General features: G+C 40.7%; 1 protein-coding gene across 4 annotated transcripts in view; it reads right to left on the bottom strand.

Moving 5' to 3' along the window:
• Window positions 1-8250: 8250 nt before the first annotated feature.
• Window positions 8251-26425, bottom strand: part of syk (spleen tyrosine kinase) — a 21947-nt gene continuing 3772 nt past the window's right edge. For 2 of the 4 annotated variants that reach the window (XM_032540195.1, XM_032540196.1), the window contains 12 exons: window positions 25590-25750; window positions 19699-19837; window positions 16835-16913; window positions 16664-16719; window positions 15898-15960; window positions 14976-15057; window positions 13330-13489; window positions 11939-12148; window positions 11293-11482; window positions 9827-9967; window positions 9261-9373; window positions 8251-8583 (listed from right to left, as the gene is read on the bottom strand). In XM_032540195.1, the coding sequence (XP_032396086.1) occupies window positions 8511-8583; window positions 9261-9373; window positions 9827-9967; window positions 11293-11482; window positions 11939-12148; window positions 13330-13489; window positions 14976-15057; window positions 15898-15960; window positions 16664-16719; window positions 16835-16913; window positions 19699-19837; window positions 25590-25750 (1467 nt within the window). In that variant the 3' untranslated portion in view covers window positions 8251-8510. The remainder of the gene's footprint in view (window positions 8584-9260; window positions 9374-9826; window positions 9968-11292; window positions 11483-11938; window positions 12149-13329; window positions 13490-14975; window positions 15058-15897; window positions 15961-16663; window positions 16720-16834; window positions 16914-19698; window positions 19838-25589; window positions 25751-26425) is intronic. The other 2 variants (XM_032540197.1, XM_032540198.1) reach the window with 2 other exon arrangements.

Raw genomic sequence — 26425 nt, 5'->3', positions numbered from 1 at the left:
CTGCATTTGGCGGTTAGCAGGTGTCAATTTAAAGCCCTGTATATGATATCCACATTTATATCATATACTATAAGATATCATACCAGCTGACAAACCAATGGTTCCTAGGCAACAGACTGGTATAGCTCCCAGGAAACACATTCAGTTTATTAAAAGATCAATAACCATTTATGCAGCAGTTATGTTTTATGTCATGTTACACTGCTGTCCTTCATAAGCCTTATGTTAGGCCAGTCTGCAGCTACGGCTATATAAAATTAAAACAATATTATATATAGTATATAAACATCAACAGTGGACAGTCATTCAAAGTGCAAACACGTTACTTTAATTAGCATTCATAAGCAAATATGAAGATGTATTAAATGGTTTATAGCACACTGGCTGTAAGCAATAATGTTCAGTAGATAATGGAAATGTAGTAAAACACAGTTGACAGAATTCATTGAGAATTCAAGATTCATTTTTTGGGCGTTTTCAGCCTTTACTTTGATAGGACAGCTGAAGACATGAAAGGGGAGAGTGGGGGGGGGATGCACATGCAGCAAAGGACCGCAGGCCAGATCAACCTGGGCCCTGGGTCAAGAGTAAAGGTCAAGGTCAAGGTCAAGGTCAAGGTGAACTTTATTATCCCACAAGATGAGATTCATGTGGTCATTCATCACAACACATTCTCTAAAAAAACAAAGACACCACAGACCAGCAAACATGTATTAAGAAAAAAATATATAAAACTGCAGAAATGACAATAACAGAAATTAACAGTGAAATTACAGAAAATGACAATACTTATCTTTTTTGTAAAAGGGCTGTTCTAATTTTATCGCTTTCATCCGGGAGGTGGAAGTCATGGAAATAGAATAATATTAAGTTAAACAAATGAGTGTATTACTGTGTTGATTCTGTTAATGCAATGTTTCAGTGTGTCTCAATATCTATAATAAATGTACATGTATGTGTGCATGTGCTGTATGTAAGTATATTGTGCTTATGAGCACTTAATACGCATTTGTATATGCATGCAGAACTAACAGTTTTTCTATTGTTAAGAATTGATAGCAGTAATAAGCCTGCAACAGTCACTGCTACAGTATCATCTGTTTGACCTTGATTCGTTATTTTGTGTCTGTTCCGTTTGAATTTCTTTTGTCATTTATTTTACTCTCATGACTGAAACAAAGTGTAATAGTAGAATAATTCTAATAATGCGTAAAGGATGAAGATGGCCGTCTGCACGTCACAGATGCTGCAGCAGTGTCTTAACTCTGTGATGAGGAGTTGGACCGGGCTCCTGTGGGGTTAACGTTAGACCTGCAGTGTTGATGGTAGGGTCGCGGTTACCATGAGGATATATACAGTAATACATAAAATAAGTTGAAGGTGTGTGTGTGTGTGTGTGTGTGTGTGACTGTTGAGGCCCTGGCCGGCGGTTGCGTGCAGGCGGGCCCTGTGGCTTCAGGCTGAACCTGACACCAGGCTGCACATCCCCACTGTGGCTGGCCTCCTTCCGGCAGATGTCCCAGCAAGAAGCCGGGGGGTATCCCACCACAAGGCAAGGTTGCGTAAAGAAGGACCTGTTCCCCAGTACTGGAGGCCTGCACCCCCAGCCGCTGCTCATGGGAAACGTTGAAGGTGTAACTGTAACGGCATCTTTGACACCATCTTGTCTTTTGTAGTTTTTGTTTTTTTTAGGAAGCGTTTGTGTCGCCGCAGGTCAGCCTGGTCTGGGAGATGGGGCTCCTCCTCCCTCAGCACGTTGGTTTGGGCCTTATGCCACAAAAGTTTCCTTCTCCTTTCATTCATTCGTTTAACCCTGTGCTTCTCCTACTGTGATATGGCAAACATGCCTCCAGTGAAACAACCTCTTGTACTAGCTTGGCGGCAGAAATCTGAAGCAGTAAGAAGGCCAAACCTGGAAAAATGAAATAAACTGTATCCATTCCACTCGAGGGAAGTACTTTTTTTTATTTACTTTGTGAACAGACCCTGTGAGATAGGATGAAACACCTCAGGTGTTGACAGGTTGAGGTCACTAATAGTCAAGTAATTCATTATTTATAGTAATATCATTCGTAATAAACTGTCAATTCTGTATATACACAGGTTGAAGTCATTAAAAGCCTGGTGAGATTCTCATTTTCTAACAAGCCGACAGCCAGAGTCAGTTAGCCATCTACCAGTATAAAGGGTCTGGTAGTATGATGAAGGGTTTCCAGTAATGCAGCAGGCGTGCAGTTGGTGGTTTGTGGTCCAGATGCCCTGTATTCTCCAGGAGAGGTCAGAGGTCAAACGGTCCATTGTTCTGGTCTACCTGATGAATACAGAGCTAAAAAGACAGAGCATTTGGTGTTTCACAACCAAACTGCTTAGTGGCTCCAAAGGAATGTCAATTATCACCAGCTTTTTAAATATGCTGGGGGCCTTTAACAAAATGTGACGCAGACTACAGAAATATGTTATGAAATAGTTAATGAAGTTCATAGCATTGTCAATAAAAAAGTCATAGTATAGTATGTCGAAAAAAGTGATAAAAAGTCTAGTACTATAGCATGTTGAAAAAGGATTTAAAAAAGTCACAGTATAGTATGTCAAAAATACCATAATAAGTCATAGTATAGTATATAGTATAGTTGAAAACATGTTATGTGGGGTCCAGCTAGCTGGAGTATTTGTTTCTTAGTATTTTTCTATCTGAGTTTCGGTGGCTGCCCGTTTGTCCCTGCTGTTTTCTCCCCCCCGCTCCAGCTGACCACGCACACCTGAGTCTCATCCACAATCACCTGCTCCCCCGCCCACACCTGTCTTCCATCTCCAGTCCTCTCCAGGATGTCTGCCCCGGCTCTTCATCCCACCCTGGCGTGATGCTCCAATCACGCTGGTGAAACTCAACACAAGCCTCTTAGTCCTCGAGCATTATGTATCTCTGTGTTTCATGTTACTACCTCTTTTTGTTTCCTTCCCTGCAGTCATAACCTCCGCTCCCTTCCCGTCTTCCGGTCAGCGGTTTTCCTCTCGGCCCCCTCCCAGGGCGTCCTGCTCTCAGTCTGTCTCTGTCTCCGCTCCCTTCTGTGTCCCTCCCGGCTCCTCCTCCCTGAGTCGTCCCAATCCCCGAGACTTTCCCCAGCCTCCGTCCTCTGTGTTCCCGGGGCCCGGTGGGTTTGAGTCCTTCTTTCTTTTTTTCCCAAACGCATAGTATAGCATGTCAAAAAAGTCATAGTCCAGTATGTCGACAGAAGTCACAGTATAGTATATGTCATATAAGTATAAGTCATGGAAATAGATAACCAGATAAACACTCACACACATTCACACTCCGATGAGCAGCACCGGGCTCAGTGTCTTGCCCAAGGACACTTCAACATGGGACTGCAGGGCCAGGGATTGAACCACCAACCTTCTGATTGGCAGGCAACCGCTCTACCACTAAGCCACAGTTAAATGCATAAAAACTTTGTAATATAAGATAATACCCTAATGGTATAGTATGTCAAAAAAGCGCTACAAATGTAATTGAATGGTTTGTCAACATAAGCCATATTATAGCATGTTGAAACAAGTCATAGTGTAGTATGAGGAAAAAAGAAATTGGATTGTGTGAAATAAGTGATGATGAAAAAGTCATGGTTTGTCAAAAAAAGTGATAAAAAGGCATAGTATAGTAATCAAATCAATGTGATCAAAAAGTAATTGTATGCTATGTCGAAATAAGTCATTGTATAGTATGTGGAAAAACTTCATAAAAAAGTAATTACATAGCATGTCGAAAAAAGTGATAGACACAGTGGGGTTGTAAATTTTGGGCACCCCCCCATAACAATCAGCACCACGGCTTCTTCTAAGAAGTTGTCTAGAAAACTGAAACTGAAAATAGTTGACGCTCACAAAGCAGGAGAAGGCTAGAAGAAGATAGCAAAGGGTTTTCACATGGTGATCTTCTCTGTTAGGAATGTAATTAAGAAAGGTCCGTCATCAGGAACAGTGGAAGTTAAAGATCTGGAAGACCAAGAACAATACCAGAACCGCTCGCAGGATTGAGAGAAAAGCAGTCCAGACCCACGTTAGACTGCCTGATCCACCAGAAAGACCCGGAGACCTTGGAGTTGGTCTACACCATTCCACTATAAACAGATTCTCGTACAAACATGGTCTTCATGGAAGAGTCATCAGAAGAAAACATCTTACACACTTCCCAGGATGCCGAGCTGCGGAGCCGTTCCCTTCCTCCAAAAGTCAATCACCATCTCTCTGGTCTTATCCACGTTAATAAAGTCATAGAATAGTATGTCGAAAAAAGTGATTAAAAAAAAAGGCATAGTATAATATGTCAAAAAAAATCATGAAATGGTCTGTCAACGTTAGTCATAGTAGAGCAAAAAAAAAAGTTATGTAAAGGTAACTGTATGGAACAGGCCCCCTATGTGGTTGGGGGGGGGGACTTGCTTGGGAGTGCAGAGGAGGTGAGTTGCTACCAGTCCACACTCCGTACTTTGGTCCACGTGGGGACTTGAACCGGTAATGGTGTAACATGTTTAAAAAACCGGATAAAAAAGCCATAGTATATTAAGTTGAAAAAACAATTATAAAAAAGTAATTGTGGGAAAATTGTATAAAAAAGGAATAAAAGGTCACTTCAGAGTGCTGATCAGGTACCCTTAGCAACTGTGGGGGAGGGACATGCTCAAGAGCATCTCAGCAGTGCCAAAGCTCACACTACGTACTTTGGTCCACACAGGGATTTGAACCAGCAACTCTCTGGGTCCCAACACAACTCTTTATGGACCGAGCTACTTCCACCCCAATAGTATGAGATGTTGAAAAAAAACATAAAAAAGTCATAGTATAGTATGTCAAAAGTTATGAAAAAGTCATATTATAGTACGTCAAAAGTTATAAAAAGGTCATATTATAGTATGTCAAAAAAGTTATAAAAAGGTCGTAGTATAGTATCTTGAAAAAAGTCATAATATAGTATGTTAAAGTTATAAAAATGTTTTATAGTATGTAAAAAATTATAAAAAGTCATATTAGTTCAAAAAGTTATAAAAAGTCATGTTATAGTACGTCAAAAGTTATAAAAAGGTCATAGTATAGTATGTAAGTTAAAAAAGTCATATTATAGTATAGTAAAGTATAAGAAGGTATATTAGTATGTCAAAAAAAAGTTATAAAAGTCGTAGTATAGTATATTTGAAAAAGATAGTATAGTAGTATGTTAAAAGTAAAAAAATGTCATTATAGTATGTAAAAAAAACTTAAAAAAAGTCATATTAAAGTATATCAAAGTTATAAAAAGTCTGTTATATACGTCAAAAGTTATAAAAATGTCATATTATGCATGCTACTTCCACCCTAATCTATGAAGTTGAAAAAAGTCAAGTATAGTATGTCAAAAGTATAAAGTCATTATAGTATGTCAAAAGTTATAAAAAAGGCATATAGTATGTTAAAAGTATAAAAAAGTCATATTATAGATGTTAAAGTTATAAAAAAAATGTCATTTATAGTATGTAAAAGTTATAAAAAAGTCAAATTTAGAGTATGTAAAAGTTATAAAAAAATGTCATAGTATAGTATGTTAGAAGTTATAAAATGTCCTAGTATAGTATGTCAAAAAGGTTTAAAGTCATATTATAGTAGTTAAAAAAAGTTATAAAAAAGTCATATTATAGTATGCCAAAAGTTATAAAAGTCATACTATAGTATGTTAAAAGTTACAAAAAAGTCATAGTATAGTATGTCAAAAGTTACAAAAAAGTCATGGTATTGCAAGAGCAGAGTTTGTCCTTTGTATCGTAGTTGGTATCGTCCAACACACCTGCACTGGACAATGTGTTTGGCTGTTCCTCCAAACAGAAAAGGCGATAACGGGCTCCAGGTCCAGATCCAGGGTGTGTCCATGAGGACCAGGATCAGAAGCAGCTGTGCTGTTGGTCCTCTGCTGCCCCCTGCATGACTAACTCTGTCTGCTCCAAACAAGCTCGGTAGGGCTGGATCCCAGGGACCTCTCCATGCACTGGATCTGGATTTGGTCTTTTTAATCTCGACTTTCTCCCAGTGGAATTCATTAATCAGAATTCATTAATCAGGTACAGAACTAAACAAGTCCTGGATTACTTAGCCAACGGTTTCACTTTCATCACCAATCATTTCTACTCATTTCATCAAATGGGAAGAGAAAAAAAGAAAGATGCATTATCTCTGATAGAAGTGTTGGGTTTTTCACTGCATGTTTTACAATGTGTTGCAGTTTGGAATAGGGGCGTGTCACCATAAAGTGATATACAACAAAACGTTTACATTTTTTTAAATATAGTTTTGATATAGTTTGCCAGTTTCTCTGGTAGAGCTAGTGTGTTTTTGTCATTTTTAAGATTATTTTTGGGGGTTTTCGTCCCTTTATTAGATAGTGACAGTGCATAGACTGGAAAGGTGGCAGAGAGACGGGGGGGGGGGAGGGGGGGGGGGTGATACTCAGCAAAGCCCTTTCATGAATGGGTTTTAAACATTTTTCATTCTTACCTGTATGAAATCATGTATAACATTTTTTCCAAGTATGTCTGCATAGCTATCTACTTATTAATATTTTCTTATTTTCATTTAATTGTATTTTTGTGTGATATTTCCCTTTGTACTCAGGCCTCACTTACTGATGAGATCTTGATGGGATCTTAATTTTATTTAAATACACTACCGTTCAAAGTTGGGGTCACATTGAAATGTCCTTTTTTGAAGGAAAAGCACTGTACTTTTCAATGAAGATAACTTTAAACTAGTCTTAACTTTGAAGAAATCCACTTATACATTGCTAATGTGGTAATGACTATTCTAGCTGCAAATGTCTGGTGTGGTGAATATCTCCATAGGTGGATAGAGGCCCATTTCCAGCAACTATCACTCCAGTGGTCTAATGGTCAATGTGTTTGCTCATTGCCTCAGAAGCTAATTGATGATTAGAAAACCCTTGTGCAATCATGTTCACACATCTGGAAACAGTTTAGGTCGTTACAGAAGCTCCAAAACTGACCTTCCTTGAGCAGATTGAGTGTTCTGGAGCATCACATTTGTGGGGTCAATTAAACGCTGAAAATGGCCAGAAAAGAGAACTTTTATCTGAACTCGACAGTCTATTCTTGTCCTTAGAAATGAAGGCTATTCCATGCGAGACATTGCTAAGAAATTGAAGATTTCCTACAACGGTGTGTACTACTCCCTTCGAGGACAGCACCAACAGGCTCTAACCAGAGAAGAAAAGAAGTGGGAGGCCGCGTTGCACAACTGAGCAAGAAGATAGGACATTAGAGTCTCTAGTTTGAGAAACAGACGCCTCCAGGTCCCCAACTGGCATCTTCATTAAATAGTACCCGCAAAACACCAGTGTCAACATCTACAGTGAAGAGGCGGCTGTGGGGTTCTGGGCTCAGGGAAAGGTGGCAAAGAAAAGCCATATCTGAGACTGGCAATAAAAGAACAAGATTAAGATGGGCAAAAGAACACAGACATTGGACAGAGGAGACTGGAAAAAAGTGTTGTGGACGGATGAATCCAAGTTTGAGGTGTTTGGATCCAAAGAAGAACGTTTGTGAGATGCGAACAAAGTTAAAAGATGCTGGAAGAAGCCTGCGACCATCTGTTAAGCAGGTGGGAGTAACATGATGGTCGTGGGTTGCTTTGTGCTGGTAGGTGGGAGATTTGTACAGGGTAAAGGGATTCTGAATAAGGAAGACTATCACTCCATTTTGCAAACGCCATGCCATGCCCAGTGGACAGCGCTTGATTGGAGCCAATTTCATCCTACCAGGACAATGACCCTGAACACACCTCCCAATTGTGCTAGAACTATTTAGAGCAGAAGCAGGCAGTGGGTTATTCTATCGGTATGAGGGGCCAGGCAGTTCCCAGATCTGAACCCCATGGAGCTGTTGTGGGCAGCAGCTTGGACGTATGGTACCAAGAAGTGCCCACCAACCAATCACACTGGTGGATGCTTCTGGAAGCGTGGGGGGCATTTCTCCAGATGACCTCAACAATTAACAGCAGAATGCCAAAGTCGCAATGCTGGAACTGCTGCAAATGGAGGATTCTTTGACCAAAAAAAGTTTGATGTAAAAAAAAATCTTATTTCAAATACAAATCATTATTTCTAACCTGTCATGGACTCTATTTTTATTCATGTCACAACGTATGGTGGTGAAGAAGTGTGATTTTCAGGAAAACACAAAGGTGTGTGTGTGTGTGTGACATGAATATGTGTTCATAAAATAAGATAGACTTGGATGTGTTTATTACAGCTTCCACATTGTGTACATTCAGGAGTGAACAAGAAAAGTAATCAAATAAATGTAATTTGCATAATTATGGTATATGTTTAAAAGTTATTTCTCCAGTTGAAGACAATTTTCTATAACCGCATTTATGTTTCATAACACAAAACGAGTCATTTGTATGCAATTAAATGGAGTTTATCTCATCAACCAACAGTTTGGGTTATTTCATAGCATCCATGTGTAGAATCACTGGGAAATGTCGTAGTAATATTCTCGTAGTCTCGGCTCAACCACGGAGAATCCAGGCCTCTCCTCCAAACTGTAGGACATGAAAACAGCACGATGAGACACTGAAGGAAACGCCCTATTACTCTGTGTGATGACTTAGAGCAAAACCCGGCCCCTATTACTCTGTGTGATGACTTAGAGCAAAACCCGGCCCCTATTACTCTGTGTGATGACTTAGAGCAAAACCCGGCTCCTATTACTCTGTGTGATGACTTAGAGCAAAACCCGGCCCCTATTACTCTGTGTGATGACTTAGAGCAGAACCCGGCCCCTATTACTCTGTGTGATGACTTAGAGCAAAACCCGGCTCCTATTACTCTGTGTGATGACTTAGAGAAATACCTATTACTCCTGTTTTCAAACCGCAGCGACGTGACACTCACGGCAGACTATGACAGATACCCCCCCCCCCATTACCAGAGAGTTAACATACACAGGCAGTGAAACAGGATGCTGTAAAAAACAACGGTTTTCTTTTGCTTGATTTGCTAAACTCTACAATGGCTAAGAAACTTTTTTGCTAACTTTTTTTACTGCTTTATATTGGCCAATGAAAGAAAGAAAGCCATATGAGACAGGTAATAACACAGTGTTTAACTTTTGATTAAATTACAGCATGTCTATAAACTCTACATGTTTGGCCCTTTGACGTCATTCTCTATTTCCAGTGTGGCCCTCAGTGACGTTGAGTTTGACGTAAAGACTAACTTGTATGTCCAGCAGGTCCTCATGAGGTCATACATCTCTGGAGGACAGTTGAGCGGGGCGTCCATTCGATTTCCACTTTCAATCATCTGCATGACCTCGTTTCCTTTCATTCCCTGTGAACAGCGGAGCATTCCGATTAGGGGGGACACCGTCAGGCACACGTGTAGAAGTACCACAGGAATGGGCGGGTGCAGAATTCGGCAACATTTACCGCAGATTTGAAATGAACAAATTAAAAAAAATAAAAATTCCAGCACACTAACCACATGTAGTTTCTATAATCTGATGTCTTATTATAAAGTAACCTAGCAACAATATAAGGGCTCCAGGTCCAGCTGAGATGATGAGACCATGAAACACACAGCTGCTTGGATCCTTCACTCTTTCTAACATCTTCTAATACTTTAACTACATTCTCCTGCTAACAGATTTTACTTAAGTAACATTTTCAATGCTGTAAGAGAGTATTTTTACAGTGTGGTATTTGTACTTTTACTTAAGTACAAGATCTGAATCCTGGGTGATTTGATGTGTGAATGAAGCGTTGTCATGTGACATGTCTCTACCTTGTATGGTTTCTGGCCGTAGGAGAAGGCCTCCCACATCAGCACCCCGAAGCTCCACACATCACTTTTGGAAGAGAATTTTAAGTAGTTCATACACTCAGGAGCGTACCATTTCACTGGCCACTTCCCATGACCCTTGGCCTGGAGGAGGAGACAAAACATCAGTGGCTAGGACTTCAGCTGATATTGATAATTTTCATCCTCAGAATGCAGTGTGCCGTATCGTGGGATTCTGGTAGTTATTCTAAGGCTCATTCTCATATTCTTTATTTTGATGGAAAGCACAGATCTCCTGTTTTGACTGACTGTTACAAGATGCTCATAGCAAGTTGAGACACATAAGGAAGCAGGTAGGTGCTAGTCATTCTATGTAAGAGCAAGGATTTAGGGAAAGTATTACAAAATCTGAACATAATATTAGTGTCTGTCTCCCCCGTGAGGAATTCTAAGTAATTACAACAAAACTGTCGGCGTGTCCACAAGATACAAGCCGAAAACACGATGGACTCTTCAGAACGCCGGACGCCACAATCGTCTGAACGTAGTCCCACTGAGAGACCCAGAGAGGGGTGAGGAGCTGAGAGTCCTCATTAGCTTTGGAGCAACTCATTAGGAATGTCAAAAAAGATAGGCACTAAAGCTTTAAACTGGGCCTACAATAAAGTGTAGGGTGGCATATACTAATAAGCTATTAAAAAAAATTGTTTTATAAATCATCTTTTAATGTTACACACACACGTGTCACAGTGAACCTTAAGATGAGCTGTATCTGTGCATGGCTACCTTAGTGACTACCTTACAGTACCTACAGGCCATTAGGCCGATCATCACTGGGGATTTATATTTGCTGATATTATATATGTTGGATTCATGTTAAGACATTCTCATTTTTGGAGGCCACCTCCCTGCATTGACTCTGAGGACCCTACGGGTCCCGGACATCCTGTTGAAGATCTCTGATTTCCGGGATTGTTCTTGCTGCTGGAAATTCCCCCGGATGTCTGTTCCCGTCCTCTGTCTCTGTGTTGGCATTCTAACCTCCGGTGGATTTCTGAGGACTATGGTTACCTGGTCCTCAGGTCTCTGCAGGGTAAATCCAGACAGCTAGCTAGACTATCTGTCCAATCTGAGGACTATGGTTACCTGGTCCTAAGATCTCTGCAGGGTAAATCCAGACAGCTAGCTAGACTATCTGTCCAATCTGAGTTTTCTGTTGACGACTAAAACTGCTTCTGAACGTACACATGTTCCACCAAAACAACTTCCTTCCTGAGACTATTTAGCAGAGGCACCGTGGCTCTGTCTGGCTAGTCCATACAACATCAAAATAGACTAAATAAATGCATCTTCTGCTTCCCATCATATGAAATAAAGATCTGATGTGGTAACAGGGACAGATCATGTGAGAAAAAGAAATATGTATTCATTTGTGCTTCATGCTTGGCCCACAGGCTCCCAGCTGTTACCTTGTAGTAGTTCTGCTCCTCAGCGACAGCTTTGGAGAGACCAAAGTCGCTGATCTTGGCGTAGTGCTGCGTGACCAGCAGCACGTTCCTGGCAGCAAGGTCTCTGTGGACAAAGTTATGCTCCTCCAGGTACTTCATCCCCATAGACACCTGGTGGACCAGCTCTGTGATGTTCTTCAACGTTGTTTGCCTAAAGATGATCAATCGTTTAATTATACAAGTATCTGGACGGCTGCAGGTCTGAGCCCTCGTCCACTGCGTCATGGAGCAGACCCATTTATATGGGCACGCGCTCTACCATATGTGCTATCCAGGCGATCGTGAATGGCTTTTAATTATAGTTAAACTGAACTTTTTTCATTTTGGCATTGACAAGTCCTCAATCATTTATAATAACACGAAAATGAACATGAAGTGCATGGACTGTGGGAGGAGTCCAATTGAACCGCTGTACTTCCAGTTGCATTGCTCAATTAGAAAAATTGGAGGCCATTTGCAATTCCTTTCAATTTCAAACCACCCACGCTATTATGATAAATCCACAGAGGAAATCACGTCCTTAGCCTCTAGGAACAAACACACACTACAATAGCCCGGTACCCTTCATGATCCCATTTCAAACCAAACTATGCCTCTGAGTACATACTTGTGTTTCTGCAGGAACTTGTGGAGCGGTCCCAGCTCGGCCAGCTCCATGACCAGCATGAGGCTCTCTGCCTCACATATACCGATCATCCGGACGATATAAGGGTTGTCCAGCTGTTGCATGACATTGGCTTCTCGCAGCATTTCATCGGTTACTGATTGGATGTTGTCATCATTCTTCAGGATTTTGACTGCAACTGGCTTCTCTGTCCTAACACATGGGAAGGGTTGGCGTTAGGGTGGATGTGCCACACGCACCACAGACGCACCTTACAGAAATGTAAGCCACATGTTTTAGACAAAACAAAAAAGGATCACCCGCATATTATCAGTAATACAAAAAGGTGGAATAAGGGTAGACAAGTACACCAACTCAGTCAAAAGATCAATACTGTAAAGACGGGCAAATTCACAAAGAATGGACTGATAGCTGATAGCAACATGGATTGCACATCAACTGTTAACTACTAAAGTTTTGCGGTTGAGTGCAATCTCCATAGATCCCCATGTCAAAATGCCCTTTGCTGTACTTGTACTTATTGTACTAACAGACCATTTAAAAAGTCTGTTCTCCAGTTTTTTTGCTGAGTGAAATTCTGGCATCATTTTATGTACAGTATATGTTAGCATTATTATTTCTCAACAGTCACACTCAAGATATTAATGTTCAGAGCACTGTCGTTAACGTTTCACGCAGTTTTAGTCCCAAACACATTCAAATGTGCATGTGCAATAGTGAAGTGGGGAGTTATATTCCAAATATTATTTGCATTGTTATCTCATTGCGGATGTGTCGGTGTACTCTAAATTCAGGTTAAATTATTTGCTTTTAATTGTTCATTAGACATCTATTAAGTACAGTGTTTCCCACCAAATTACATTCTATTTGTGGTTGTAGCTGATGGAGAAGTGAGGTTTTCGGTTAGCAACTGTAGCAACTCAATGTCAACCAAAACAAACCCGCGCCGGGGGTCTGATTCCTGTCCCCCAGACTACCCGCCAGATCCACAAGTACAGTCTGCTCCAAGTAGGCAGGACTGGAGTATTTTTTAAGCCACAATTATTTGGTTTAAAAGCCTTTAATTGCGATTTTTGAAATTGGTGCCATATTCTATTAGTGTCAACTGCTAACGGCAGTAAACAATGTCATCTAGGCTGCCAACAATGTTAAATTCGCCCCAATTCCAGGTGTCATTATTGCTGAAAGATGTCCGATTGGGTAGTGATTGGTTCAGGAGCCTTTATCTGTTCCACTACAAACTCACATTAGCATACTTCTAACTATTAAGTAGCTACATGCTAACAAGACATAGCTGTAATCTGTAAATTTTCCCCAATGAAAATGGAATATAATAGTCGCCCTTTAATGTGATGCTATATGAATTAGCATACTTTCTCATCTTGTAGATGCCCTTCATGACTGTACCAAAGTTCCCAGAGCCCAGTTCTCCATCTTCCAAGAAGAGCTGGCTGCGATCCACTGTGGAACTCCTTAGTTCATCTGGGTCTGCGTATGGACTCTCATACACCTCCGTGTCCATCGGCATGGCCTCTGATGGAGAAATAGCCATGACACATTTGAGTGATTGACACATCAGTCTGTCTTGCACAGTACACAAACTTGCAAGTAAAGTAAAGTTAAGACATAGATATCACTAAACAACCTGTTCTTGTTGAAGTACTTAGACTTGATCAGTGGCTCTTAGCAAAACCGATGCACAAGGCCCCCTTTAGAGTCTATATGGGACGCACTGGGCATAGCAGCAGCTCGAACTAGATACTGTAAGATGACGTATGACGGGCGACAACGGTAGGGCGTTAGTAAGAAAGACCAAAAATCTGTGTAAGGAAACTGCTTGGGGTGGTGGATGGGTCAAACAACACAGGACTTCCACCCAGGAGACCAGGGTTCACGTCCCGTTGTGTCCTGCGTGTCACTGTAACGCACAGTTTTTAACCCCACCCGGTGGTTTTACCCTGCACGTAGTCTGGTTCGACAACAGCTTATTTACCTGATCGCCCACTGGCCCACGCCTTGCGAAACTTGTTTGTTTTGGGGAGCAACAACAAACTTTGTCTTGATGTTTTGTAGAAAATTAAAAATCAGTAAGGCAGGCCTGCGTGGTTCTTTCAGGAATGATTGTTAAGATTTACAAAGAGTATGTTTCCTCTCCAACTGGGACGTTTTGGGAGCGATTGGTGGGATTGCTGTGGACCAAATACAGACTGGGATACACTGGTAAGAGATAATGAGGGTTAACCATGTATCAGCTGATTTAAATAGCTCAAGTTACTGTGTTGTGCCAACAGTTAACTTCATTTAATATTGTATTTGGAGTTTTCTTTTGCTGAATACAAAAGTTCCAACAAAACAACTTCCTCCCCGAAGGCGGAGCCACCGTCGCTGCGTTCGGAGCTTAGCGCCGCCCAAGGCCGTTGCGATTGGTTTAAAGAAATGCAAACAACCCGGAGTATTTTTTTGTCCTATCCTAGAGTGTATGTGTGGGGTAGCCAGACTCAGAGGCAAGACTACCTTGCACGCTGAAAAATTACGCCAAGGAGTCCCGAGCAAAAGTGTCAAAAAATGACGCTAAAGGGGTCCTGACCAAGCGTCAGTATTTGACGAGTTGGGAGGGAAAATGTGTTGCATTAAATGTTTTGGATTTTTTTCCAACCGAAATGATAAAACAAGTCATTTGTCATGAGCACTTTGATCCTTGCCCTATGGGCAGGACAGCATGATGTCACAGCGTCTGTTTCTCCAGGGAGTTAAAACCTGATTGGCTAGCCAAGGTGCCACCCCCACATGATTGGCTATCAGCCCAGTCAGAGGTGGGACCTTATTTTTAGAAACCAATGTAACATGTCTCTAACTGACATGAGTGATTGACTGTGGTCTCTGGTGTCTCAGCCTCCTACCTTAGAAGTTCTATCGAAGTAACAGCAGTAGCTCATAAAAGTGCAGGGAAGCTACAGTAGGACTACTGTACCAGCAAGTTAGCAATCTGTCGAATACAAGTCTGCTTAAACGTCCTTACCTTTTCTGCCTGCTTCATTAACGGGCACTCTGGTTGCATACGGATTAGAATTATTTGTGGTGTTGTGTCGAGATCCCCGGTTCTGTCAGATGATCAGAGAAGACAATGTTAAAGAGGAACAATAGAGTGAAAACACATAAAACACAAGGTGCTCTGCTAAAAAGTCATCTCCATTGAGTGAATCAAGCAGGGTGCCACTGTCAGTTTATAACCCGTGTTTTAGATAGACTTGCCCTAAATGTTTAGGTTCAATAAAACATTAGGATGTGTAGTTCTCCTCACATTCAGAATTCATTCACCCTTGACTTAAGATAAAGAAGAAAGGTGCTGAAATGAGTCTACCCATTGGCAAAAGGGGAGTACATTTGGGTTTATGTATGCTCACGTACAGGCTACATGATGAAATGTTGTTTGGTCCTGTCATGCACACACAGAAGGATGGGACAAAGCACATGACTCAGGATGTAAGTGCAGGGAGTAACCTCTAGATGGTGGTAGTGATATCGCAGTAATCGCAGGCCAACGACTATGATTGGAAAAAATGAAGAGGTTTCTGTGTGCAAGCGTGGAACTTTGGGTTCAACATTTCATTTCGTGCATGCTGGTAAACCTTTCGGCAACTTGTGCCTTTTCTGTATTTCTGTTTTGATGTATGGTGCAAATGTCTTTAATTACGTCCAGGAAATTAATATTAGATATCTGGGGGCTGCACAGGCCTGTTCTGATTATTGGTGTGGGGGGTTGTGAGTGCCTAGAACATTACGCCTAAGGTGTGGAGAAGGGGCATGATGAAGAAAAGAACAAAGATGCAAGGAAAACTGTGCTGTGTTAGTAACGAGCAATCTAGTCCAAACTGAAGCAAAATCACACAGGGGAAGGGTTTGGGGGGGGGTCAACAGGTTTATGAGGAGTGTTAGTGCACCTTCTGTATGCCGGGTATGGCAACAGTTCTGATTTTGGAGATAATCCGACCCGCTGCATTCTGATAAAAAAAACAAAATGTCAGAGAGGTTATTAGAGGGCGACCTGCTGATGTCATGGTCATGTGATCAGTACAGTAGAGGCCCATTCAGGGCAAAGGTTAGCTCCACACAGGACATGTCATATTACTGACTCATTCAACGGCAAACTACAAGAGAGACACTGTTATACAACATCTCCATGCTCATGTTACTGTACAGACTGTAGAGAAATAACAGAGACTGTTCATCTCTTGAGCAAAATAAAACGTATGTTAAAAGGTCAACAACTGGTGTGCACACAAATGAGTCTAAGGTGTTGGAGTTACAGTAATCTCAGCGACAGATATTCAAATCTTCTTCTTCAAAAAAACTAAAAACTGTCTGCATGCATAAAGACCACTGAAGGGAAGTGAGAAAAGGTTTTTGTTTTTGTGATTCGGTGAACCAACTCTTTAAATAGTAGCCATGCAAGAAGATGGACATACATATTTCCGTATGAAAGTCTTATTATTTATAAATATGGCAGAAAACATAGAGTAACAACCAGATGTAGCATTAAAAACCCATTTCAAAGTTGTGATTGAAAATACATCTATATACATTAATACATGATTAATGGTGGCAGGTATGATACAAGCTTACTTCCTGTTTTCGGGGGTACAGAACCATGAGAATATGCAAATGTAGAATTGACACCACACACACACACACACACACACAATTTACCAAGCCAGAAGTTAATCCAGGATGGTCCCGTGGGAGTAGTGGCCGTCCAATCAGCACTATGAACACAGCATATGACAATATGGATCAGACTTGACTATACTGTTGTTAGATTCTAATCCATATGCAGCACCATGTGTTTGAGAGCGAGTCGATCAGCTGGGAGTGTCTTACCGTCCCCGTCGGGTCGAGGACACGGCTCCGTCAGCACCCGCAGCAGGCCGTCCGGTTTGTAGGAGTAGTGCTCCACGAGCTGGGGGGGAGACAGAAGGTCACGTATCACACACTCAGGGCTAGAAGTACACAAGTCTGGAACAGCCTGCAGACGCCACAATGATATGACAGCATTGCAGCGGTGTAATGTAACTGAGTACATCTGCTCCAGTACTGTACTCAGTCCAGATGTTTAGGTACTTGTACTTCACTTGAGTCTTTAAATAGAAATATTCTACTTTTTACTCATCTGACAGCTTTAGTTACTAGTTACTTTAGTTACTCCACTACATTCATCTGACAGCTTTAGTTACTAGTTACTTTAATTGCGCAATATTTTACACATAATTAAGTTTGTTTGTTTTAATAAATACAACACTATTTTTAATAATAATAATAATAATACATTTTATTTAACAGCGCCTTTCTGAGCACTCAAGGTCGCTTTACAGACACTAAAAGACAGATACAGGGAACAGAAAAGTGTAAGCAGTTGCAACAAAACAAACAAACAATATGTTTTTGCCTTCAGTTCACATCAGTTATGTCAGTGGAGGATCGTCTATGTTTTGATATCATTTTTTTTGCCTCAGATTTCAGATCAAACCATTTCTTTTCTACTTCAGCGGTTCTGCGCCCCTCTCCGGATGCAGCGTTCACGGCCTGAGGAACTGCTTAGCACGCACGGCTGACGCTGCTAAATACGATGTCTCGTTTCTCGTTAGCGTCTCGCAGCAGTAACTCCACTTCACTATTACTAAAGTCTAAAGCTCCAGACTCAGAAATGGCACATCCTAAGGAAAGAGCTGGGACTGGCTCTACGGGCTGGAATTCTGGACCAAGGCTGGATTTTGGAAAAGAGACTTCAGATACAGTATTAGGGGACCACTAAGTCTATATAAAAGAGACTCAGATACAGTATTAGGGACACTAAGGTCTATATAAAAGAGCTTCAGATACAGTATTAGGGCCACTAAGGTCTATATAAAGAGACTTCAGATACAGTATTAGGCCCACTAAGGTCTATTAAAAGAGACTTCAGATACAGTATTAGGGACCACTAAGGTCTATAAAGAGACTTCAGATACAGTATTAGGGACCACTAGGTCTATTAAAAGAGACTTCAGATACAGTATTCAGGGGACACTAAGGTCTATTAAAAGAGACTTCAATACAGTATTAGGGGACCACTAAGGTCTATATAAAGAGACTTCAGATCAGTATTAGGGACCACTAAGGTCTATATAAGAGACTTCAGATACAGTATTAGGACCACTAAGTTCTATATAAAAGAGACTCAGATACAGTTATTAGGGACCACTAAGGTCTATATAAAGACTTCAGATACAGTATTAGGGACCACTAAGGCTATATAAGAGATTCAGATACAGTATTAGGGGACCACTAAGTCTATATAAAGAGACTTCAGATACAGTATAGGGGACCACTAAGGCTATATAAAGAGACTTCAGATACAGTATATGGGACCACTAAGGCCTATATAAAGAGACTTCAGATACAGTATTAGGGACCACTAAGGTCTATATAAAAGAGACTTCAGATACAGTATTAGGGACCACTAAGGTCTATATAAAAGAGACTTCAGATACAGTATTAGGGACCACTAAGGTCTATATAAAGAGACTTCAGATCAGTATTAGGGACCACTAAGGTCTATTAAAGAGACTTCAGATACAGTATTAGGGACCACTAAGGTCTATATAAAGGACTTCAGATACAGTATTAGGGACCACTAAGGTCAAGAAAGAATTCAGATACTATTAGGCCACTAGGTTATATAAGACTCAGATACAGTATATGGACACTAAGGTCTATATAAAGAGACTTCAGATACAGTATAGGGACCACTAAGGTCTATATAAAAGACTTCAGATACAGTATTAGGGACCACTAAGGTCTCATAAAAGAGACTTCAGATACAGTATTAGGGGACCACTAAGGTCTCTATAAAAAGAGACTTCAGATGCAGTATTAGGGACCACTAAGGCCTATATAAGAGACTTCAGATCAGTATGGACCACTAGGTCTTAAAAAAAGAGACTTCAGATACAGTATTAGGGGACCACTAGGTCTCTATAAAAGAGACTTCAGATACAGTATTAGGGACCTCTAAGGTCTATATAAAAGACTTCAGATACAGTATTAGGGACCACTAAGGTCTTATAAAAAGAGACTTCAGATAGACAGTATTAGGGACCTCTAGGGTCTATATAAAAGAGACTTCAGATACAGTATTAGGGGACCACTAGTCTCTATAAAGAGACTTCAGATACAGTATTAGGGACCACTAGGTCTAATAAAAGACTGAAGCATCTACCCTTGCAGAACCTCGAGTGAAGAAAGGACCTCTTCTAAGGAGTCCATCATGTTGTTTTAACCCTTGTGTTGTCTTCCCGTCAACCATGACACATTATTATCACCTTTTCTGACATTTTTGTCACTTTTCAATGTTGTGGGTGCTTTTTTTGATGTTTTTTCCAAAGTTATTTGATATTTTTAATGTTGACATTTCCAGCGCTTATTTTGAAGACCCATATTTTGTGACAAAAAAACTGAAAATGGGTCAAGGAGTTTGGACTCCTGACTCCAGGCCTTCGTAGTACGCGTGTGCTCAGCACATTTCAAAACAGTGTCCGTAATGGACACCTATGTAACTGAAACAACCATGAAATAGGTTTAGTAATCTGCAATTTCATTGTATACTTGATGTGCAATGACAATAACGATTCTTATCTTATCTTCTCTGATCCTGAGAGTCATAGCTAAAGATCAACATGAAAATAAATCTAAAAATGATATCTCACCTGCCACAGGGTGTCGAACTTCTTGCCATCAGGGATGGAGAGCTTGCCTGTCCTGTCCCTGTCAATGCGATAGTGCATGACCTGTCCTTCATGCAGGAGACACAGCGCGTAGGATCCATTCATGTCTCTCTGTCGGATCCTGCACTCACAGGGAGAAGAACAGGTGAATGTAGCATATACTCTTTATATAGATGTGAAAAAATAAATAATTAAAATGATATACATAGAGTTATGTCAATAATAGCCCAGCATCACAATACAAAAGAAATTCTATTCTAATATTAAAAACATCATTTAACCTTACTTGAATTTCTTGATCTTCAGGTTAAAAAGTACACATACTGCACCATGCCAAATTAGTAATAAGTAGTAATATGTTTAAAAGTGCTTAGAAGTAAAAAGTGCCACACACCAAAAAACAAGAAATCATTTAAAATACATCATAGAATAAACCCCCACCCTGTCAACACCCCCCACATGAACACTCCTGATGCCACCGACTAAGACACCCGACACTTTGTTGTTCTTCCATTTTTTAGTCTTTTTTTTTTATAATAAATGACATTGTGTGTCTGTTAAGGTTTTGTCAGACAGGACGAAGTTCAAAAATAAACGATACAGGAAACACATTGAGGTTCAGAGGACAGCCTGACATGAATTGAGGAGTGTGTAGGGTAGACATGTAAAGAGTTTCTCTTTGAAGAACACACATCCTCTTCTTCGGGACTGTACTTCCTCTTTCTCGCTGTGGTTGCATTAGTACGAGTAGCCACTAAAGACCAGAGTTAGACCACACAACAGACTCAGCAACACGTCCTCACACCTGGACAACGTTCTGAAGACTCACCTCCTCTGGGGACCGTTAGTTAGTGGTAGCAGTTAACATGGGAAAGGCAACTAGTTAACTTTAGGTTACAAAAATCCTTAGTGTTAGTGAATAGTCACGTAAAACTAGAATGAGGATGTAAGCTGATGTCCAGACTGAGGTCTGGGAAACTCCTTTTAAAATAACGGGTGATTTCTGTCTCTCTCTCTCTCTCTCTCTAATTCAATTTCAAATTTCTTTATTGGCATGAATGTCAGGAAAACAATAATGCCAAAGCCATAAGGACAATACAATTCAATAACAATAGCATATGAAAAAATACATGTATGCAATTCATTGAGTAAACCAAAATATATAAATCTATAAAAACAAGAAAATGATAGGAATATCAAACAATACGTGTGTGTGCCTGTATGTGTGTATGTGTGTGTGTGTGTGTGTATAATATGTGTTCATGGTCAATAAAGAAACAAACAGTATATAATATACATTAAATACAAAAAACTCTCTCTCTCTTCTCCGCATCCTCCCTCTCCATCTCTCGTCTCTCTCTCTCTCTCTTCTCTCCTCCTCTCTCTCCTCGTCCCTCTCTCTGGCTCTCCATCTCGCCTCGACCTCGTCCTCCTCCTCTCCTCTCTCCTCTCCTCTCCGCCCCCCTCTCTCCTTCTCTCTCCCTCCCCGCTCCCCTCCCCTCCCTCTCCTTCATTCCTCGCGCTCTCTCTCTTCCTCCCTCTCCTCTTCCTTCTCCCCTCTCCGCCTCTACTCCTCCCTCTCCCCTCTCTCTCCCCCCTCTCTACTCTCTCCATCCCACTCCTCTCTCCTCTCTCTCTCTCCCTCCTCTCCTCTCCCCTCCCTCTCTCGCTCTCTCTCCAGTTGGAACCACAGCTTTGAATTGTTGAATTGCAACTTTAAAAGTTATTTTCTCATATGTTGATGACATGTGCTCATTATCATAACATGCAGCTACAACCCGCTGCAAGAGCAGATTTTAAATATATTTTAATATTTACACCAAACTAAAACACACTGTTTGTTTCTGTGTAAGGTTTTGTCACGCAAGAATATTTTTTTTAAATGTAATGATAATAATAATAATATTATACATTCATTTCATATAGTGATTTAAAAAGTACTCAAAGTCACTTTACAAGGTCAACAAAAAACACTAATATACTGTATATACTAATAACTAATATACATATATTTCTTTCCCTTTTTTTGTTTGAAAGCTTGTTGAAAATGTGGAACTGCTCCTTTTGAACAGTTTTACTCCGGCAAGGCTGGAGAGCACTGCACAGAAGGAAACTGTAAGCACACATAGATATTTATTTACAGAAAATGTGATTCAGAGTAATAATAATTCCCATAATTATGCACATTATCTACACATGATTTGAAGATATTGCACATGTGGAATGTAAGACGTGAGATTTAAAAACACATTGGCACAGGTGGTTCATCACAAGCACATCTCACATACTCTGTCTCATGTGTCATTTTAATTCTGGACATATGAAACGCTTTTTTAATTTTACGTGGCCGACCCATGCCATACGAAATATGAAACTAGACTCTAACTGATTCGAAATGTGTTTCTTTGGGGGCGGGGCTCTGAAAAGAGTACTCCTAAGAATGTGTCACATTTAGATCAGTTGTATCTCGCCTGTTCAGTAACACACACACACACACACACACACACACACACACACACACACACACACACACACACACACACACACACACACACACACACACACACACACACACACACACACACACACACACACACACACACACACACACACACACACACACACACATGCATGCATATACCCATACACACACACACACGCACATACATAAATCCTTACACACACACACATTTCATTTTTATTCTACTGCAATTTCCAATGACCTGGTTTTATTTTTATCTCATGTTTTTTACTAATGCCTCATGCCTGCTTATGTGTTTTTATGTTGTTTTTTTTTTTAAATGTCTTTATTGTTTTAGTCCTGACATATTTAAATCACATGCTCCTGTGGGTTTTGAAACAAATAAACATTTTATTTTATTTTACATTTTGAGTTTTGCCACTATCAACAGTTTTTTCACACACTTTTTTTCAAACATTGGGCACTGGCGTTACAGTTTCAGACACTAACCAGGAACTTAAATAGATGGCCTTTGTGTCATTATTTAGAACTAAGACAGTTCCTTTTGTTATCTAAAGCATACTAGAGTAAAATGCTGAAATATTCTGTGGCTGTGCTTCGTTGGAAACAACGTTTCTTTTTATGGTTCGTGAGAAAAGGGACAGAACAGTGTCACATCTCGCCCTGCTGTCACTCTTCTTGTTTGGTTTGGCTACTTCAGGAAGTCCTTTGCAAACTGCCAGAGCGGAAACCACAGTGTGTGTGTGTGCTGGTGGGTGTGTGTGTGTGTGTGTGTTCTTGTTTAACTATATTCGTGAGGTCCAAAAACTGTGAGTACAGTATCCATGTGTGGTCCAGACAGCTTTGTGGGGCCAAAATGCTGGACCCCACAACTTTAAAGGGCTGTTTGAGGGTTAAGACCTGGTTTTAGGATTAGGGTTCTGGTTAGGGTCGGGTCAGGGTTAAGGTTAGGCATTTAGTTGTGATGGTTAAGGTTAGGGTAAGGGGGTGGGGTATGGATAATGTCAATGACGGGTCCCCACAAAGATAGGGAGACGCACTGTGTGTGTGTGTGTGTGTGTTGTGTGTGTGTGTCTGTGTGTGTGTGTGTGTGTGTGTGTGTGCGTGTGTGTGTGTGTTTTTTCAGCTGAGACCACTGCCTCTCAACTGAAGTCTCCAGCTGCTAAATACACTCTACACTCGGCATTTAAACAGCATTTAGTGAACACTGTAATGATCGACTATACTCTACGTCTTCTCCATTGGACTTTAATACTTTAATAAGTAAATAATAAATTACTAGATTTTGGTTTTTGTGGCCTCTGCCCAGAAACAGTATGTAACGGAAGGACTTTGTCAGATATGTCTTATTGAGACACGGGCACACACATTTTGTCACTTTTATCTGATACTTCTGTAAAAGAAATGGCGGAACTTAATCTGAAACAGTCCACTTATCCATTTAATAATAATCTGTCAATAGGAATTAGCTAAAGGCTAAATGTTAAGTAAAGGCAGCTGTTTGTCTCACCAGTGTGTGGAAACGGACCTAACTTCACTCTACATCCGTGTTCATTTGAGAAAATGTATTACAATTTTTTAAAAAGTAAAAAAAGCAATGACACAATTTGAGCTGGGCCGATAAATGGACTGGATATTGACAAAACATAACATAAGTATATCCATGAATCCACTGTTCTCTGCCTGCTTATGCATGCTCCAGGTACTTAACCTCTGTGTTGTCTTCCCATCGGCCATGAAGAAAACACTTTTGTTGTCCGTTTTAACATTTTGTTGCTTTTTTTAAAGTTGCTTAATTTTTCAAAAAGAATTACGCTTTTCCGACCCTTTTCTAGTGGTTTTTTGTCCCTTTTCCAATGTTTTTCACATTTCTTTTATTGTTGTTTTTGTCGCTTTTTCAACTTTTTGCTTTTTTTTTTTTTTTCAGAATTTTCAGCGCTTATTTCGACGTCTCATATTTGTGAAATTTGACCAGAGGACAACATGAGGGTTAAACTTGAAAAAAATTCAATAGCAACAATATCAGTGCCACGTCTTCCATTGTTGTCTGTCCACAAGCACTAACTAAAATCCCCCCCCAACGCAGGAGGTATCTGGTATGAAAGCCTCACAAGGTTCCTTGTAATTTCTCCTCTGGGGATTAATAAACAAATTCAAATTAAAGGTTCTGGTTTGGAGAAGCCCCAGTTAGACGTTGTTTAGGACCTGCAGGCTGGGCCGTGTAACCGATATATTCCTAATCCTAAATTAGACAGATAGATTGTTGTCATCACACATTAGATGTCATTTAGCTGACACTTTTATCCAAAGCATATATCAGAGGTCACATCCCTCTGGAGGAACTAGGTTAAGTGTCTTGCTCAGGGACACATTGGTTGATGTATCACAGTGGGAATTGAACCCAGACCTCCCATACCAAAGGTATGTGTCACATCCACTGCACCATCACCACCCTGGTAAGAGCTAAAGAGGTGTAACCATGTATCAGCTAATTTAAACAGCTCACCTTACTGTATTGTGTCAACAGTTAACTTCATTTAATATTGTATATGGCGTTATGTGCCGCCCAAGACTGTTGGGATTGGTTTAAAGAAGAAGATGCAAACAACCCGTAGTGGTTTTTCCTGCTATCCTAGGATGTATGTGTGGAGGAGCACTGTGGAGCCAGGTCTGGCAGTATGAGACAAAGTAACAACCTAGTCTATCTACTACTTAGTAGTAGTAGTAGTGCATAACTTTTTGTTATTAAAGACTCTCAGCTCCTCACCACTCTCTCTGGATCTCTCAGTGGGACTATGTTCAGAAGATCGTGGTGTCCGGCGTTCTAAAGAGTTTATCGTGTTTTTCAATCCTCCATGTCCTCCTTGGCTACTAGCAACTGTGTGGAGGACGGGGGACGCGTGTGCTATCACAGAAGGCTTGTATCATGTGGATGCGCCAACAGTTTTGTTGTGATTACTTAGAATTCCTCAGGGGGGGGGGGCAGGATCTACGCACTGTAAAAGGTTGAAATGGTTCGCTGAGATTTAAATTGGGGACCCACCCAGCCTGGGAGGAACCCCTGCCTGAGAAGATGGTGCTAAGGGCAAGAACGTTCCCAAAACTGAACATTTAAGTAAGTAGTTTTTTTTGAGCCAGGGGTTTTGATTTTATGTAACCTGGGTCAGAACAGTGGATTTGAATATGATTAGTTAATGTGGGGAATGGCTAGTGTTTATGAGCATATGCTTTGAGCATGTTATGGCTATTGTGAGAGAAATTCTAGAGAAATTTACAAGATTCTCACAAAAGTATAATAATCGGTCAAATCTGGATGGATTTGATCAAATTCATCTCCAACCCTTTATTAAGAACAGCACTATACAAAGACACTTGTAGAAATAATACTTACAGGAATTTTCCGTTTGTACGCGAGCCGCTTTGGAGCCTGGGCTCAGAGTTTTCCCGTGTGATGGATCCGTGGAACCAGGGCATTTTCTCATGTGCGGTGGTGGAAATGAGCTTCTCCAGCTGAGGCCTCTGGCTGATGATGGCCTGCTCCAGAGCTGGCCCCTGCACGCACACACACACACACACACACACACACGAGCTGTCAGCAAACGCTCATAATAATTCTTGACAACCCATCACGTCAAAAAGCAACGCTTGGTCAGCTGGCGTTTGTCATTTTACACAGACAGGGTATGAAAAATGCAATGTAAGGTATGGAAAACTTGTCTCCGCGTAGATGTTGGTGAAAGCGAAGGACAGCCTATGACACGCCTGAGGAGGAGTCGTAAATCTTGAGCTTGACGATTCATTGTTAACCTTGGAAATGGCAGTTTAATTATGACCACAATCAAGTCAAACAACAAAGTAAAATGTTTTCACCCCCAGCCAAATTTTATGAAATTTTCTTTCATTTCATTTTTTAGTTAAAATGTCTGAAAATATACCTTAACATGAAACACTGTGGCATTCCCATGTATGTTTAACCTTAAAATATGATGTTTAAATAATGTGTGAATACCCATCCATCCACCCAGTTTAACATGCAGCTCAGCATGGGGGGGTAGGGGGATGCAGGGATGCATCCCAAAACATGTGTGATGTCAGAAAAATGCAGAAAGTTTTGAACAATACACACAATAATTGAAAATAATAATTAACGACATTTGCACTATACATTTTTGCAGCAAAGGCACAAATTGTTCCATGGAAATTCACCAGAATGCAGGAAATGAAAAG

Source organism: Etheostoma spectabile, chromosome 16 (genome assembly GCF_008692095.1).
Source record: "Etheostoma spectabile isolate EspeVRDwgs_2016 chromosome 16, UIUC_Espe_1.0, whole genome shotgun sequence".
Taxonomy (NCBI): Eukaryota; Metazoa; Chordata; class Actinopteri; order Perciformes; family Percidae; genus Etheostoma; species Etheostoma spectabile.
This window is presented reverse-complemented; position numbering and strand designations above follow the sequence as displayed.